Raw genomic sequence first — 16280 nt, forward strand, 5'->3', positions numbered from 1 at the left:
TTAGTGTTAAATTAGAGGATTAAATGTTTTGAAATAGAATTATGGGTAGGCAAAATTTTTGGATGGCAACATTCCAAGGATATTTTGAACAAAGTCGGTTGTTCGGGAGTAATTTTATCATTGATTTATTTTAGATTGGAAATAAAAATGTTGCATATTATTTTGAGATAAGATTTAAATTCACGATTTTCTTTGTTTCTTAGCTGGTGGCCCAGCATCACCCGGATTTTCTTCTTTTAATAAGAATAATTTTGTAAGAACAATGAGGTCCCCAATGAGGCGATCGAAAATAAGAACATTTCAAGAACAGTTATATGCCTTATAAATTTCAAAATTATGATAAAAAATCAGAACGAAAACAATCTCGAGGGGGGGGGGTACGGTAGTCGAGGTACAGTATGTGATGTGGTATTTACCGCCCTTCAGGATGCCTTTTTGGAACCTGGCAGTCCCTGTAATGGTATGAGAAATCAGAAAAAAATGTTTTGAAACTTTAATAATTTTTTTATTCCGAATAATGTAGTATATACATTAGTAGTATTTTATTCCACTGTCTATGATAACCATTTTACTAAACCTATTTTATTAAATGTTTCCCAAAATGACCATAGTTTTGAAACTTAGATGTCATAATTTTCCTTTAGAATCTTTGAAGTTTATAGCCCCCTGAGTTAGCCTTTTAAAATGTTTTTTGAACCGAAAGACGATCTCTGTTTTTTCAGACTTACATTTGTTACGTTTTTTATATTTTTCAGTAAAAACAAAAGATTAAGAAAATATAGATAAATAAATGAAGAGAATGAGATGAGTACACCATTGTACATCCTTCAAAGCGAGTATTGGGTTCGCATCAACCTCGCTTTGGAGAATTGCATCAAAGAAGCCCTCATTGATGTACTTCACAACGTGCACAAAGACGCTTCTTATACTGGACTTCCAACTTGTCTCAAACAACTTTATCAAATATTCGTGCAATGCAAACAAGACAATAAACACGAGTTGAACAAAGTGTTGAAGAAAGAACAATGGCAAATATTGTGTCCACAAAATGGATCATCCAACCCAGAGGATTGGGATATCACCTTACTGATTGCTGTATTGAGGTCAGTGGTTGGATTGCAACCTGCTGGAGGATGGAAAATCAAATCTCTTCAATCCAACGATCAATCTATTGGAGCTTTCTTGTTTTTGATCAGAAATTTAAGAAATGACTTAATACATGGTTCAGTCAATGCAGTACCAAATTTACAAGCTTTCAAACAACTGAGATCTCGAATGGAGAACATTTTACTGGGATTGAAATACAAGAATATGCAAATGTTTTATGATTTGGAAAGTTGTCCATTGGATAAACATGTGTTGGTTATTTCTCGAATGGTCACCAATTTGGATCAAGAAGTGGATTTGTTGCGAAATGAAGCGAGCGATAATTCGAATGCTATGAAAAATATCGAACAACATAATCAATGGATCAAAACTTATTTGAAACAATTATCTTCCGTAAAAGCTGACAAAACTGACGTCGAAGGTGAGTTGCATTGGTTTTAATGTCGTCGAAAGCACATTTACTTTTTTACCTCTGTTGAATTTATGACATCCTAAGAGCTGAATCTTGTTAACTTTTAACCTCTTGACACTGAATTCTGGTGTCATTGAATATCAGTTTTTGTTTTACTTTAGATCTAGCCAAGTCAATGAATATGAAAGCTGATAAAGATGAAATGGATGGTATGTTTTGTTTCTTTACTTGTTTTATATTTTGGAGGAAATTGTAACCTCAAAAGCATATCTGATAATTAATATCTAATAAAAAGTTGGAGGCTACCCGGGTATCTACCTTAAAAAGCCTCTCTGAAGATTGTCTAATAAAAAGTAGGAGGCATCGCCAAGTTGACGTTCTAAATAAAACTGATCCTTTTGAAAAATATTCATTTCTTCTTGTTATATATGTTACAGTTTTTAGACATCCTCTGTATTATAAGAAGCTTTTTGTAATATATTTTCACTATCTTTCTGTCTGAATAGGCATTTACCGATAAAAATCACTATTTGTTTTACTGCAGGTTTAGCCAAGTCAATGGATAGTAGACTGAATACGAAGGCTGATAAAGATGAAATGGATGGTATGTTTTATTTATTTACTTATTTTATAGTTTGGAGTAAATAGTATCCACTTTAAAAGCCTATCCGATGATTGTCTAAAAAAATTAGGAGACATCGCCAAGTTGACGTTCTAAATGAAATCGCTCCTTATAAAAAATATTGAATTTTTCTGTTTGAATAGACATTTCCCGATAAATATCACTATCTTATATTTACTATTTACTTTAGGTTTAGCCAAGTCAATGAATACGAAAGCTGATAAAGATGAAATTCATGGTATTTTTTGTTTGTTTAATTCTTTTTGGACCTACCTCCGGGTGCCCCGGTGGAGGTTCTATAAATTAACCCATGTCCGTTCGTCCGTTCGTCCGTTCGTTCGTCCGTCTGTTCGTCCGTCTGTTACCAGCTTTTCTCAGGATTGGCTCATTAGTTTTTTCTGGTTGTTTGCAGAATGATGCAAAATGGCAATGCCCAGAACGTGACGGAGCCCGATTTTTGAGAAAAAATTTATTTGGGCAAATTTGGGCCAAAAACTACCTAAAAATAGGGTTTTTTGAACTTTGTGCAAAATCCTGTTATTACTTTTTTCTGATTTTTTGTACAAAGATGGAGGGCAAGATTCTCTAAAGAATGGCTGAAGTGGTTTTTCCCGGAAAATTCTTATTCGCCTGAAAAAACGGATTTTCGTATTTTGGGGGAAATTCCCTTTAACCAAATAAGAAAATATAGCTTTTAAGAATGTTGACTCATTATTTTTTTCTGATTTTTTGCACAATGATGCAAAATGGCAATGCCTAAAATGAGTTGGAGCCCGGTTTTCGAATAAAAATATATTTGGGCAAATTTGGGCCAAAAACTGCCTAAAAATAGGGTTTTTGGACTTTGTGCAAAATCCTGTTTTTACTTTTTTCTGATTTTTTGTACAAAGATGGAGGGCAAGATTCTCTAAAGAATGGCTGAAGTGGTTTTTCCCGGGAAATTCTTATTCGCCTTAAAAGACGGATTTTCGTATTTTGGGGAAATTCCCTTTAACCAAATAAGAAAATACAGCTTTTCTCAATGTTGACTCATAATCTTTTTCTGATTTTTTTGCACAATGATGCAAAATGGCAATGCCCAAAATGTGACGGAGCCAGATTTAAAAAAAAAATAAATTATTTTGGGCAAATTTGGGCCAAAAACAGCTGAAAAGGTTTTTTTGGGCCTAAGTGATTTTCGTATTTGGGGAAATTCCTTTTTACCATTTTACAAGCGAAATTGACGTTGAAGGCTGACATGTGCCAAATTGATGGTAAAGTTATACCAGATAAATTTGTTGTGTTTGTCGAATGTTTTTTCCTCCTCTTTTGAGGTGGTCTGCTAGCAACTTTTTTCATCAAAATAAAACTTTAGCGTTATTCAGATTTCAAATGCTTCTAGTCGATGAAAAATGTGTGTTCCGAGACCTTTACAAATTTCCTCTGTTGTCTACACGAAGTTTATTTTTATTCTTTTAACGGAATATTGCTGAATAAGAAGGCCTTTTCTGATAAATATAATTTTTGGACCTACCCCGGTGGGGTGTAGGTCCTATAAATTAACCTGTTTTCGTTCGTTCGTTCGTCCGTCCGTTCGTCCGTTCGTCTGTTACCAACTTTTCTCAGGATTGAGTCATAGGAATTTTTTGATTTTTGGTAAAAAAGGTGCGAAATGGTGATGGCCAAAATGTGACGGAGCCCGATTTTCAAAAAAAAGTTTTGGGGCAAATTTGGACCATAAAACGGCTAAAGAACGGTTTTTTTGGACTTTGTGAAAAATTGGATCATTAATTTTTTCGGATTTTTTGCATGAAAGTAGGGTACCATCATAGGTAAAAGATGGCTCAAGCAGATTTTTGCAAACAAATTTTGTTGGCTCAAAAAACGCATGTGTATCTATAAGAATCACTATTAATAAGCATACATCAATGTTCGTAGTCAAATTACTCAATTTTTTATGAGATAGATGTTTTTTTGCTCATGAGGGCTTACTTTTGAAGAATGAAATTTTGGCTGCTTGACGTGTTTTTATAGAAAAACTGGCCAAATTCGATATCTTTTTATAAGCACATTATCAATAATTACTTAGGTATTAGCTTTTCAAGAGATTGGCTCTTTCATTCTTAATGATTTTTTGCACAAAGATGCATAACTATAAACCCTCGAATGTGACGGAGCCCGATTTTCGAAAAAAGTGTTTTTGGGCAAATTTGAGCCAAAAAAAGGCTAAAAAAACGGGTTTGATTTTTTGCATGAAAGTAGGTAAAAGATGGTTCATTTTTGTGAAAAAGTGAATTTTCAGCTCAAAAAACGCATCTTTATCTATAAGAATCACTATTAATAAGCATACATCAATGTTCGTAGTCAAATTACTCAATTTTTTATGAGATAGATGTTTTTTTGCTCATGAGGGCTTACTTTTGAAGAATGAAATTTTGGCTGCTTGACGTGTTTTTATAGAAAAACTGGCCAAATTCGATATCTTTTTATAAGCACATTATCAATAATTACTTAGGTATTAGCTTTTCAAGAAATTGGCTCTTTCATTCTTAATGATTTTTTGCACAAAGATGCATAACTATAAACCCTCGAATGTGACGGAGCCCGATTTTCGAAAAAAGTGTTTTTGGGCAAATTTGAGCCAAAAAAAGGCTAAAAAAACGGGTTTGATTTTTTGCATGAAAGTAGGTAAAAGATGGTTCATTTTTGTGAAAAAGTGAATTTTCAGCTCAAAAAACGCATCTTTATCTATAAGAATCTTTATTAATAAGCATACATCAATGTTATTAGCCAAATAACTTTTTTTGCTCACGAAGTCTTGAACATGAAAGAATATTTCAAGAGCATATAAGAAACAAACGATTAATTTTAATAGATAGTCACTATTTCTTCTGAATAATTGCTTAATGGTCACGCTCACGTAGATATCAATTATATATGTGTTAAATGCATAACCAGGTAGGTCCATAAAAGTATCACTTGTTTTTTACAGAATTAAGCAACAAAGTTGATCAGCTATCAATGGAATCAAAATCTCTAAAGGGTAAAGCTTTAGCTATGATTGCTATTTTCTCTATCCATGCTTAACCCTAATCGTACTAAGGGGGGGGTTGCTTCTGTTTGGAGGTCAGATTAATGGTAATAGCTATATATAATAGATTTTAGACTCAGCCAACTTTTTTCTAAAGCCTTTGTTAGATTGCATTAGCTATTTATAAAAACAAAGGAAATTTTCAGCAGAAAGATTTTTTGTCAAAAGTTGCCTTATATGACAAGGTTCTTGTATGCCAAATTTCATTCCAAAAGAACCACTAAATCAAAAGTTAATGGGTGGTACAAGAAAACCCCCCTAGTTTTGAACTGCCCCTAAATTTATTCAAAGAAACTTTATTTGTTATTTGTCACCTTTTTTGTATTCATTCTAGACACAACAAAGACACATTGGAATTTGCCAGACCCTGTTTCCATCTTCTTTGGACGAGAAAATTTGATTAAATCCATTCACTTGAAACTTCAACAAAATCAAGCAATTGCTTTGAGTGAAATGGGAGGTGTGGGGAAAACACAAACTGCTGCAAAGTTCGTTCAAATACACAAGGATGAATATCAGAAGATATTTTGGATTTCTGCTGTCAGCCTCAAGAAATCTTTGAACGAGATTTTGTGTGCATTTGGCTGTAAACAACTAATACCTGATGAACCTTCGATGGAAACTCTGACTTTCATTTTCCTCTCTAAGATTTGTGAAGGCTCCAAAAAATCGCTGGTTTTATTGGATGACGTCACTGAGGTCACAAAAGACGTCACTTCTTTCATTCGAAATGTGAAAGAAAAAATCAACTTATTGTTGACATCCCAATTGAAAGATTGGGAAGATTATGGTTTGTTTCAAATTGCTGTTCCATGTTTCCATGAACAAGAATCCATTGGCTTCTTACAGAATGAACTTTCTTCAGCCAACCAACATGAAATCTCCATTTTAGCGAATCGTTTACAATCATTACCTTTAGCCCTTCACCAAGCCATTTGTTACATCAAAAAACATAAAGTTCCTCTACAAAAATACATCAAACAATTTGAAGCATGCAGAAAAAGTGTTTTGGGAATGAAAATTAATTCCTTTACTGAATATGACAAAACATTGTTGACAGTTTGGGATATGGCTTTCGCGAAGATTCGGGTCGAATCAAAGAATGCTATTTTGATCTTGGGAATGATGGCTTTCATGGACAATTGCAAAATCAACAAAAAGACATTCAGTTATTTTGATAAAGTTAGCGAATTTGAATTAAATGAAATTATCAATCTGCTTTGTCAATATTCATTGGTCAACGAGCGGAACGAATGTTTAGAAATTCACAGTCTTGTGCAAAAAGTTATCCGATATCGTATTGAACAAAAACAATTTGTCGAGGATGAATGTCCGTTGACACTTCTTGAAGGTGTGCTTTTGAAAATCGAGTCTTCTCTTGAAGATTTGGTTGCAAATGATGACTCCCAGGATTTATGGTACATTCATGTTTTTCGTTTGATCATGAGTGGTGCACTAAAAACTTTCAACTTTGATATTAACCTGGTGTTAAATATCGCCACAGGCAGAATGGAGTTGGAAAACTTATACCTACTTGCTGAACTTCTTTCAAAAGTTTTGTTAAAACAATATCGGTTGTTTCGAGATGTGAAAACTTTTTATACGTTGTTGCTTGTTCATCATCGTTTCATAAACGCGTCAAGTCAATTAGGTTTACTTAATTTGAATGAGATTTTTGCTTTTGAAAAAGAGTTTTCCTCAGAGCTGGAAGAAAATTCTGTAGATGTGTACTGGTGGAAGCTAGAGCAAGCTGAGGCATATAATATACATGGACAAATGTCGTTATACGAAGATATCGTTCGAAATTTATTCAATGAACTGGTCAAGAAGAAAGGATTAAATGATATTAAATTAAGTTTGGCGAGGCTTTTACCAGTAAGGGGGGATGTTGAAGTTTTGTTGAATTCCGTTGACACAAATAATCTCAGTGACGCTGACTTTTTGGTGTATTATAATGCAAAATGTTCTTTATACATCAGGAACGGTTGCTTTGATTTGGCCGAACAAGTCCTGAAGGATTGGAAAGAACACATACACAGAAAACCATTTTCTCGATTGTTTCACTTAAACTTCACAAAAAAGAATTGCTTTTTACTTTACAAAAAAGGAAATTACAATGAAGCACTACTTGCTTGTGATGAACTTAAACGAGACATTGTCTTTACTAATGCTGATGTTTTCATTTTCGAAGCCTTGATCTTGATCAAATTAAAAAAGTTCAACGACGCAGAACTGCTACTTGATGACTTTAATCAACGTAATAATGCACTTATCATTGAAATCAGTTCATACCTGAAATTTCGAAATCACGACTTTGAGGCAGTAGAAAATCTCCTCACAAATGTGGAAGATGAGCGTCAGTCAAATCTTTTGTTTTTGGTAAAGGAATATGCGAAACTGCATCGACAACTCGAAAATAATAAATCGAGAGAATTGGTTGAACGATGTTTACAAATAAAAAAAATTGTAAATAAATTCTTTCAAGTACATTTCGATTCGATTGGTTTTTGAAATGCTTTTTAATCGAATTATGATTAGAATCGGATCTTTGGGAATTACTCCAACTTTTATGCTTAGGCTAAACTGATAAGTGTTTCAAGTGACTGCAATGTAATTTTTGCATTGACATGCCTGTAAAATCAGAGATAGTTTTTTTCTTATTATGTAAATATTCAGGGGGTACCTGATTCCGCCATTCGGTCAAATTTTTGTTCAATTTCCGTCACACAGTCAAGATCAAGACCGAAATTCCACCACCGAAAATTTCCTTTGAAATTGATTCTTTTCTCGAAAATTCCGGATTTTTGACTTTTTGGTGCAAATTCCGAAATTCGGAACGATTTTTCGCCAAATTTCATTTTTTTTGTCTTCTGAGGGCAAAATTCATAATTGATATTTGTGGTCGCATTCCCAAATCTTTTTGTCAAAGTTAAGGTTATTTTGATCAATAGGTATAGGGATTTATAGGTATGTTCCTTAAAATGCTTGAATAATAAAATTTTATTAGATGTTTCCCAAAATGACCATAGTTTTGAAACTGAAACAAATTTCCTTTAGAACACTCGAAGTTAGCCCCTGAGTTAGCCATGTTTTTCCTTTAGAAGCTTTGAAGTTAGCCCTCAAAAAATGTTTTTTGAAACGAAAGACGACCTCTGTTTTTTCACACTTTTATTTGTTATGCTTTTTATATTTTTCAGTAAAAACAAAAGATTAAGAAAATAAAAAGAAATAAATGAAGAGAATGAGATGAGTACACCATTGTACATCCTCCAAAGCGAGTATTGGATTCGAATCAACCTCGCTTTGGAGTATTGTATCAAAGAAGCGCTCATTGATGTACTTCACAACGTGCACAATGACACTTCTTATACTGGACTTCCAACTTGTCTCAAACAACTTTATCAAATATTCGTGCAATGCAAACAAAACAAGAAACACGAGTTGAACAAAGTGTTGAAGAAAGAACAATGGGAAATATTGTGTCCACAAAATGGATCATCCAACCCAGAAGATTGGGATATCACCTTACTGATTGCTGTATTGAGTCAGTGGTTGGATTGCAACCTGCTGGAGGATGGAAAATCAAATCTCTTCAACCCAACGATCAATCCATTGGAGCTTTCTTGTTTTTGATCAGAAATTTAAGAAATGAATTAATACATGGTTCAGTCAGTGCAGTATCAGATTTACAAGCTTTCAAACAACTGAGAGCACGAATGGAGAACATTTTACTGGGATTGAAATATAAGAATATGCAAATGTTTTATGATTTGGAAAGTTGTCCATTGGATAAACATGTGTTGGTTATTTCTCGGATGGTCACCAATTTGGATCAAGAAGTGGATTTGTTGCGAAATGAAGCGAGCGATAATTCGCATGCTATCAAAAATATCGAACAAACTAATCAATGGATCAAAAGTTATTTGAAACAATTATCTTCGGCAAAAGCTGACAAAACTGACGTCGAAGGTGAGTTGCATTGGTTTTAATTTTGTCTAAAACTTATTTATTTCCTAGCATCTTTTGAATTCATTGTAATGTAGGAGCTGAATCTTGTTAACCTATGGTATGTTTTATTTCTTCATTTCCTTTATATTTTGGAGAAAATGGTATATACCCTCTAAAGCCTATCTGATGATTGTCTAAAAAAATTAGGAGGCATCGCCAAGTTGACGTTCTAAATAAAATTGATCCATTTGAAAAATATTGATTTCTTCTTGTTATTATAGTTTTTTGACTTCCTCTGTACTATATAAGAAGTTTTTGTACTATCTGATTCCTCTAACGCCTAAGATTTTTTACTCTTATTTTCACAAAGGAATCTGATGAATAACACCATTTGTTTCCTTTAGATTTAGCCAAATCAATGGAAAATAGAATGAATGCGAAAGCTGATAAGGATGAATTGGATGGTATGTTTGTTTATGTTCTTTTGCAAAAAGTGAATCAAACGAACAAGAAAAGTCGACACAACTAACTACCCCAGGAAGCTCTCCTATGTTTATTATGTACGAGAAGTTAGGAGGCTTCACCACTCTGCACCCTTCTGAAGTGAAAATGATCTTTATAAAGATTTTGACGTCCCTCAAAAAAGCTGACACGTTGACTTTCATTCTTTTTTTATCTAGAATTGTCCACAGTGATGGATTCGAAATTGACGTTGAAAGCTGACAAATTCCAAATTGATGGTAATTATCTTGTTGTATTTTTCAATCTTTTCCACTTCTCATCTTTTGAGATGGGGTCCATTCGATGAAAAATGTTTCAAGTGTTCCGAGACCTTTACCTATGATTAGTCTTCGCAAAATTTGTTTTATTCATTTAAAGGAATGTTGCTGAATAAAAAGGCGAGTATCATTTTTTTAACAGAATTGAGCAACAAAGTTGACCAGCTATCAATGGAATCAAAATCTGTAAAGGGTAAACTTTTAGCTATGATTTTTATTTTCTCTATCCACGCTTATTATTATTTTTATTCTTTTGAAGGAATGTTGCTGAATGAAAAGGCCTTTTTGATAAGTATTATTCAATTATAACAGAATTGAGCAACAAAATTGACCAAAGGGTAAAGCTTTAGTTATGATTTTTCTATAAATTAACGTGTGTTCATCCGTTCGTCTGTTACCAAATTTTCTCAGGATTGAATCATAGGAATTTTTTGAGTTTTGGTACAAAGTTGCAAAATGGTAGTGGCCAAAATGTGACGAGGCCCGATTTTCGAAAAAAAAATTTTGGGGCAAATTTGGGCCAAAAAACTGCTTAAAAACGTGTTTTTTGGACTTTTTGAAAAATTGGATCATTAATTTCTTCTGATTTTTTGCATGAAAGTAGGGTACCATCATAGGTTTTTTGCATGAAAGTAGGGTGCCATCATAGGTAAATAATGGCTCTAGCATATTTTTGAAAAAAGGTTTTGTTGGCTCAAAAAACGCATGTTTATCTTTAAGAATCACTATTAATAAGCATACATCAATGTTCTTAATCAAATTACTCAATTTTTTTTATGAGATAGATGCTTTTTTGCTCACGAAGTCTTAAATATGAAAGAATATTTCAATAGCATGAAATTTTGGTTTCTAAACGTTTCATTTTATAAGAAACAAACGACTAATTTTAATAGATCGTCACTGTTTGTGTTCTGAATGATTGTTTATTGGTCACGTCACGTAGATATCAATTATAAATGTGTTAAGTGCATAACCAGGTAGGTCCATAAAAGTATCACTTGTTTGTTATTTGTTATCCTTGTTTTGTATTCCTTCTAGATACAACAAAGACACATTGGAATTTGCCAGAGCCTGTTTCCATCTTCTTTGGACGAGAAAGTTTGATTGAATCCATTCACTTGAAACTTCAGCAAAATCAAGCAGTTGCTTTGAGTGAAATGGGAGGTGTGGGGAAAACACAAACTGCTGCAAAGTTCGTTCAAATGCACAAAGATGAGTATCAGAAGATATTTTGGATTTCTGCTGTCAGCCTCAAGAGATCTCTGAGCGAGATTTTGTGTGCATTTGGTTGTAAACAACTAATTCTTGATGAGCCTTCGATGGAAACTCTGACTTTCATTTTCCTCTCTAAGATTTGTGAAGGCTCCAAAAGATCGCTGGTTGTATTGGATGACGTCACTGATGTTACAAAAGATGTCACTTCATTCATTCGAAATGTGAAAGAAAAAGTCAGCTTATTATTAACATCCCAATTGAAAGATTGGGAAGATTATGGCTTGATTCAAATTGCTGTTCCATGTTTCCAAGAACAAGAATCCATTGGCTTCTTACAGAATGAACTTTCTTCAGCCAGCCAACATGAAATCTCCATTTTAGCGAATCGTTTACAATCATTACCTTTAGCCCTTCACCAAGCCATTTGTTACATCAAAAAACATAAAGTTCCTCTACACAAATACATCGAACAATTTGAAGCATGCAGAGAAAGTGTTTTAGGAATAAAAATCACTTCTTTTACTGAATATGACAAAACATTGTTGACAGTTTGGGATATGGCTTTTGAGAAAATTCGGGTCGAATCAAAGAATGCTCTTTTGATCTTGGGAATGATGGCTTTCATGGACAATCGAAAAATCAATAAAAAGACATTCAGTTATTTTGATAGAGTTGACGAATTTGAATTAAATGAAATAATCAATCTGCTTTGTCAATATTCATTGGTCAACGAGCGGAACGAATGTTTAGAAATTCACAGTCTTGTGCAAAAAGTTATCCGATATCGTATCGAACAAAAACAATTTGTCGAGGATGAATGTCCGTTGACACTTCTTGAAGATGTTCTTTTGAAAATCGAGGTTTCCGTTAAAGATTTGTTTGCAAATGCTGACTACGAGGATTTATGGTACATTCATATTTTTCGTTTGATCATGAGTGGTGCACTCAAAACTATCAACTTTCATGTTTCCCTTGTGTTAAATATCGCCATAGGCAGAATGGAGATGGAGAACCTATACCAAATTTCTGAACTTCTTTCAAAAGTTTTGTTAAAACAATATAGGTTGTTTCGAGATGTGGAAACTTTTCACAACCTGTTGGTTGTTCATCGTCGTTTCATAAATGCGTCAAGTCAATTAGGTTTACTTAATTTGAATGAGATTTTTGCTTTTGAAAAAGAGTTTTCCTCAGAGCTTGAAGAAAATCATGTAGAAGTTTACCGTTGGAAGCTACAGCAAGCTGAGACATATAATATACATGGAAGAGTGTCGTTATGCAATGATATCGTTCGAAATTTATTCAATGAACTAGTCAAGAAGAAAGGATTTGATTATATTAAATTAAGATTGGCGAGTTTTCTCACTGTAAGGGATATGGAAGTATTGTTGAATTCCGTTGACACAAATAATCTCAGTGACGCTGACTTTTTGGTGTATTATTATGCAAAATGTTCTTTATACATCAAGAACGGTTGCTTTGATTTGGCTGAACAAGTCATGAAGAATTGGAAAGAACATTTACACAGAAAACAATTTTCTCGATCGTCTTATTTTAACTTCACACAAAAGCATTGCTTTTTACTTTACAAGAAAGGAAATTACAACGAAGCATTACTTGTATGCGATGAAATTAAACGAGATTTTTTTACTGATGCAGCTGTTTTAGTTTCGGAAGCCTTGATTTTGATCAAATTAGGAAAGTTCAACGACGCAGAAGTGTCAATTGATGACTGGAACCAATGCAATAATGCATTTATCATTAGAATCAGTTCATACCTGAAATTTCGAAAGCACGACTTCGAGGCCGTAGAAAATCTCCTCACAAATGTGGAAGATGAGGATTTGTCAAATCTTTTGTTTTTGGTAAAGGAATATGCGAAACTGCATCGACAACTAGAAAATAATAAATCGAGAGAATTTGTTGAACGATGTTTACAAATGAAAAAAATTGTAAATGAGTTATTTCAAGTACAATTGGATTCGATTTATTTTTGAAATGCTATTTTATCGAATTATGATTAGAATCAGATCTTACACTGACAAGTTTTTTCAAGTAGCTACAATGTAATTGTTGTATTGACTTGGCCTGTAAAATCTTAACTGTGTAGCCTTTTTGCTTTAGAAGTTGTGTTTTTTCCATTATGGATATTTATATTTTTCCAAAAAATCATACTAAAATAAGGCATTTTAGGCAATCTTTCCAAAGAGAATTTATTGCGATTTGCACAAGCTACCCTTAATTGGAATAATTTTAACATGCAGATATTTTTTCGAGGTATTTTTTTCAAAAATACTTTATTTTTCGCGGAATTGTTTTTAGCGAGCAAAGAAAATGGAAATTTTCATGAGGATAACATTTCGGCGAATTCAAAGATGAAAAAAAAAGAACTTGTTTTTGCTTAAGGTTGCTTAGAAACGATTTGAGATTGCTCAGAAACGATTTTGGCTCATAGATTTTGATAACTCCTAAACAAAATCTGTTTGGTGTAAAATTCTACTGATGATTAGTTTTCAAATTTGTAGTTTAAAAACAACAAAAACAAATATGTTGACAACCCTTAAAATCACTGTTTAAACGATTAATTTTTTAAAATAGAGATTTAACGGAGATTAAATTTTTGCGAGGACTATATTTCACGAATTCAAAAATTTTAAAAATTTTCCCAAGCATTAAATTTAGCGAATTTACGAAAAAACTCGCGAAAATCGCGAATTATAATCCACTTAATCAATGGAAATAAATCTAAAATTCTTGAAATTTAGTGTTAAATTTAGAACATAGAAGATTAAATGTTCGAATTAAGCAATACAGATAATTTTGGGTCGGCGAAATCTTTACTCTTTACTCCGTTCGAATAAACGAAATACGTTGAATAACCCGACCTAATTGCCGGGGGGTTAGAGATTGTACTTCTGATAATCCAAAAATAAGATAAATATAGGCTAAATAAGGCTTTTTGGAGAAAAATAGGAAGACTTCTTTTTGCCAACTGAAAATATTCTTAAAAATTAATAAATGTGGGGAGGTCCTAATAAGGTCCGGGGGTTTGGAATATTTTCGAAAAATTAAAAAGCAGGGGGGGGGGCGTTTATTTGAAACCTAAGAGTAGATATACTTTTACGATATTTTGAACAAAATCGGTTGTTTGGGAGCATTTTTATCATTGATTTATTCTAGATTGGAAATCAATATTTTGTATATTTTTAAAAAAATAAAATTGAATTTGTTTCTTAGCTGAGGTGGCCCAGCATCACTCTGATTTTCTTCTTTCAATAAGAATAACTTTGCAAGAACAATTATGTCCCCAATGAAGCGATCAAAAAAAAGAACATTTCAAGGATATCATGAGCTGAGTTAGCAAACCTAAATTGACCTATTTATTGAGACTGTATGAACCATACTGTCTTAGTACGTTTCAAGGTCCATCTTTTGAGCCTGGTTTGAAATTTCCCACCTTAATTGATAAAGAATTTGCAAGCGACGTCATTTTCGTTATCTACTTTTTACGATTTTACAACAGATATAATACTCGAGATCGATAAGTGAAATCTTGTCTGCAGGGACTGTAAATTTCACTCATCATACTACTTTTCAAGGGAAAAATGCTAGACTAGAAACAATCTGACCTTCATCATGGTTCTTTGGTATCAAAAGAAGAGGATTTTATCATATTTTTTAGAGCGACCGTAAATGGAGAGAACTTCCAGTTACGGTGAGCAACGTTGTGGGTTGGACCCAATGATCACCAAAAAAGGAGGTACTCTTTTTTATATCTCTGCTTAATGCTTGCAAACTTAAAAGAAGGATTAAGGCTAAGTGCTGAAAGAAACATGGAGAGGAGCGCTCCTCTACTTTTGGATAGACAATTAAAGGATTTTTTTTCTTTGGACGCCCTCGGTATGAGGTGGCAAATTTACTTTACTTAATAAGTATAACATATAGACAAGTTATTAGACTTCAATTTCTTTTTTATAGGTAAAGAAATGTGTTTGGATGGATAAAGTCGTCAAGCTTTGGATGCGATGGATAAGGTCATCAACCTTTGGATGGAAGCTGAATTCATTAGTAAGTTATATGGATCAAGAATTTTTTTCCCGACTTTTTTTGCCATCGGTACTAATATACTTATCGGGGAAAACTTCGTCGGGGAAAATTTTCTTCGGGGAAAAATATTCGTCACTTTTCCCCGACGAAGTTTTCCCCGATAAGGTATACCCACACAAGCTTTGAAAACCGGTTCTTGTTTTGAATTGTTACCTCAAAAAATGTCTTTGTTTTTGTAATATTCGTGTTCTTTTGCAATCATTTTTACGAAAAATACATGGATAATGGATACATCAGGGGATGATGATTTGAAAAGGCCTTTCAAACAGGCTTTAATTAGACCCAAAGTGGTTATTGATCAGTGAAGGCTGTAGTAAAGTCCAAATAAATTATTTTCCTTAACCTTACCACTATCCCGATCGCTCCATCCATTTCAGTCCATCATTGTTATTGTTCGTTTTAACGATGGCTTTCACTCTTTGCTTACAAGAATATTTAAACCTTTAAAAAAGACCTAGATAGATAGAGTCGATATTTAACGTGGATCTAGGACTTTTAGACAGTTTTTCGATTGTTTTCATGGGGTCCACGGCCGCGAATCCCTGGTTTGTAACGTTGACGCTTTTGACCACTTGGCCATCGCTCCATACCTGGTTTTCTAACTTTGACAATCTTCTCAAGTACCTAATAAACGGAGGGGGTCGGAAATTATACTGCTAAAAACCAAAACAATAGATAGGTAATTATAGACTAGAACTAAAGCTTTTTAGAGCAAAATAAAGGCTTTTCTTTTGACACCTGAAAATATTAAAGTTAATAAACTGGGAGGAGTCCTACTTAGGTCCAGGGCGTTCAAGATTGAACGTGCGGGCAGGAGGGGGCGTTTATTAGGCATCTGTGAGTAGGCGTGTTTGTCTTTAACAAAAAGCTACCCAGTATTTCTACTTGAGAAAGTTACTTATGAAAATCCTACCCTACAAAAGGGAGGTTGAATTTTGCCTTGGGATTTCGAGGCTAGATTCTTGACTGATTCTTGAAAGTTTTTGTAAACGAAGAATGGATGATGATATTTGTTAATTTTCA

The 16280-nt window shown here is 33.5% G+C and overlaps 2 protein-coding genes across 4 annotated transcripts; both read left to right on the plus strand.

Moving 5' to 3' along the window:
- Positions 1 to 797: 797 nt before the first annotated feature.
- LOC136819469 (uncharacterized) lies at positions 798 to 13386 on the plus strand. 3 transcript variants are annotated; one of them, XM_067075692.1, is made up of 7 exons: positions 798 to 1528; positions 1681 to 1728; positions 2064 to 2123; positions 2332 to 2379; positions 9840 to 9899; positions 10081 to 10131; positions 10977 to 13386. In XM_067075692.1, the coding sequence occupies exons 1-7, from the start codon at positions 805 to 807 to the stop codon at positions 13145 to 13147; spliced, it is 3162 nt and encodes a 1053-aa protein (XP_066931793.1). In that variant the 5' UTR covers positions 798 to 804; the 3' UTR covers positions 13148 to 13386. The 3 variants fall into 3 exon arrangements, with proteins under 3 accessions (XP_066931793.1, XP_066931794.1, XP_066931795.1); XM_067075693.1 differs by lacking the exon at positions 2064 to 2123; XM_067075694.1 differs by lacking the exons at positions 2064 to 2123; positions 9840 to 9899.
- On the plus strand, positions 8413 to 9688 carry LOC136819458 (uncharacterized). Its single transcript, XM_067075681.1, has 2 exons — positions 8413 to 9180; positions 9564 to 9688. The coding sequence occupies exons 1-2, from the start codon at positions 8628 to 8630 to the stop codon at positions 9686 to 9688; spliced, it is 678 nt and encodes a 225-aa protein (XP_066931782.1). The 5' UTR covers positions 8413 to 8627.
- Positions 13387 to 16280: the final 2894 nt, after the last annotated feature.

This window comes from Clytia hemisphaerica, unplaced genomic scaffold (genome assembly GCF_902728285.1).
Source record: "Clytia hemisphaerica strain Z4C2 unplaced genomic scaffold, Clytia hemisphaerica genome assembly, whole genome shotgun sequence".
NCBI lineage: Eukaryota > Metazoa > Cnidaria > Hydrozoa > Leptothecata > Clytiidae > Clytia > Clytia hemisphaerica.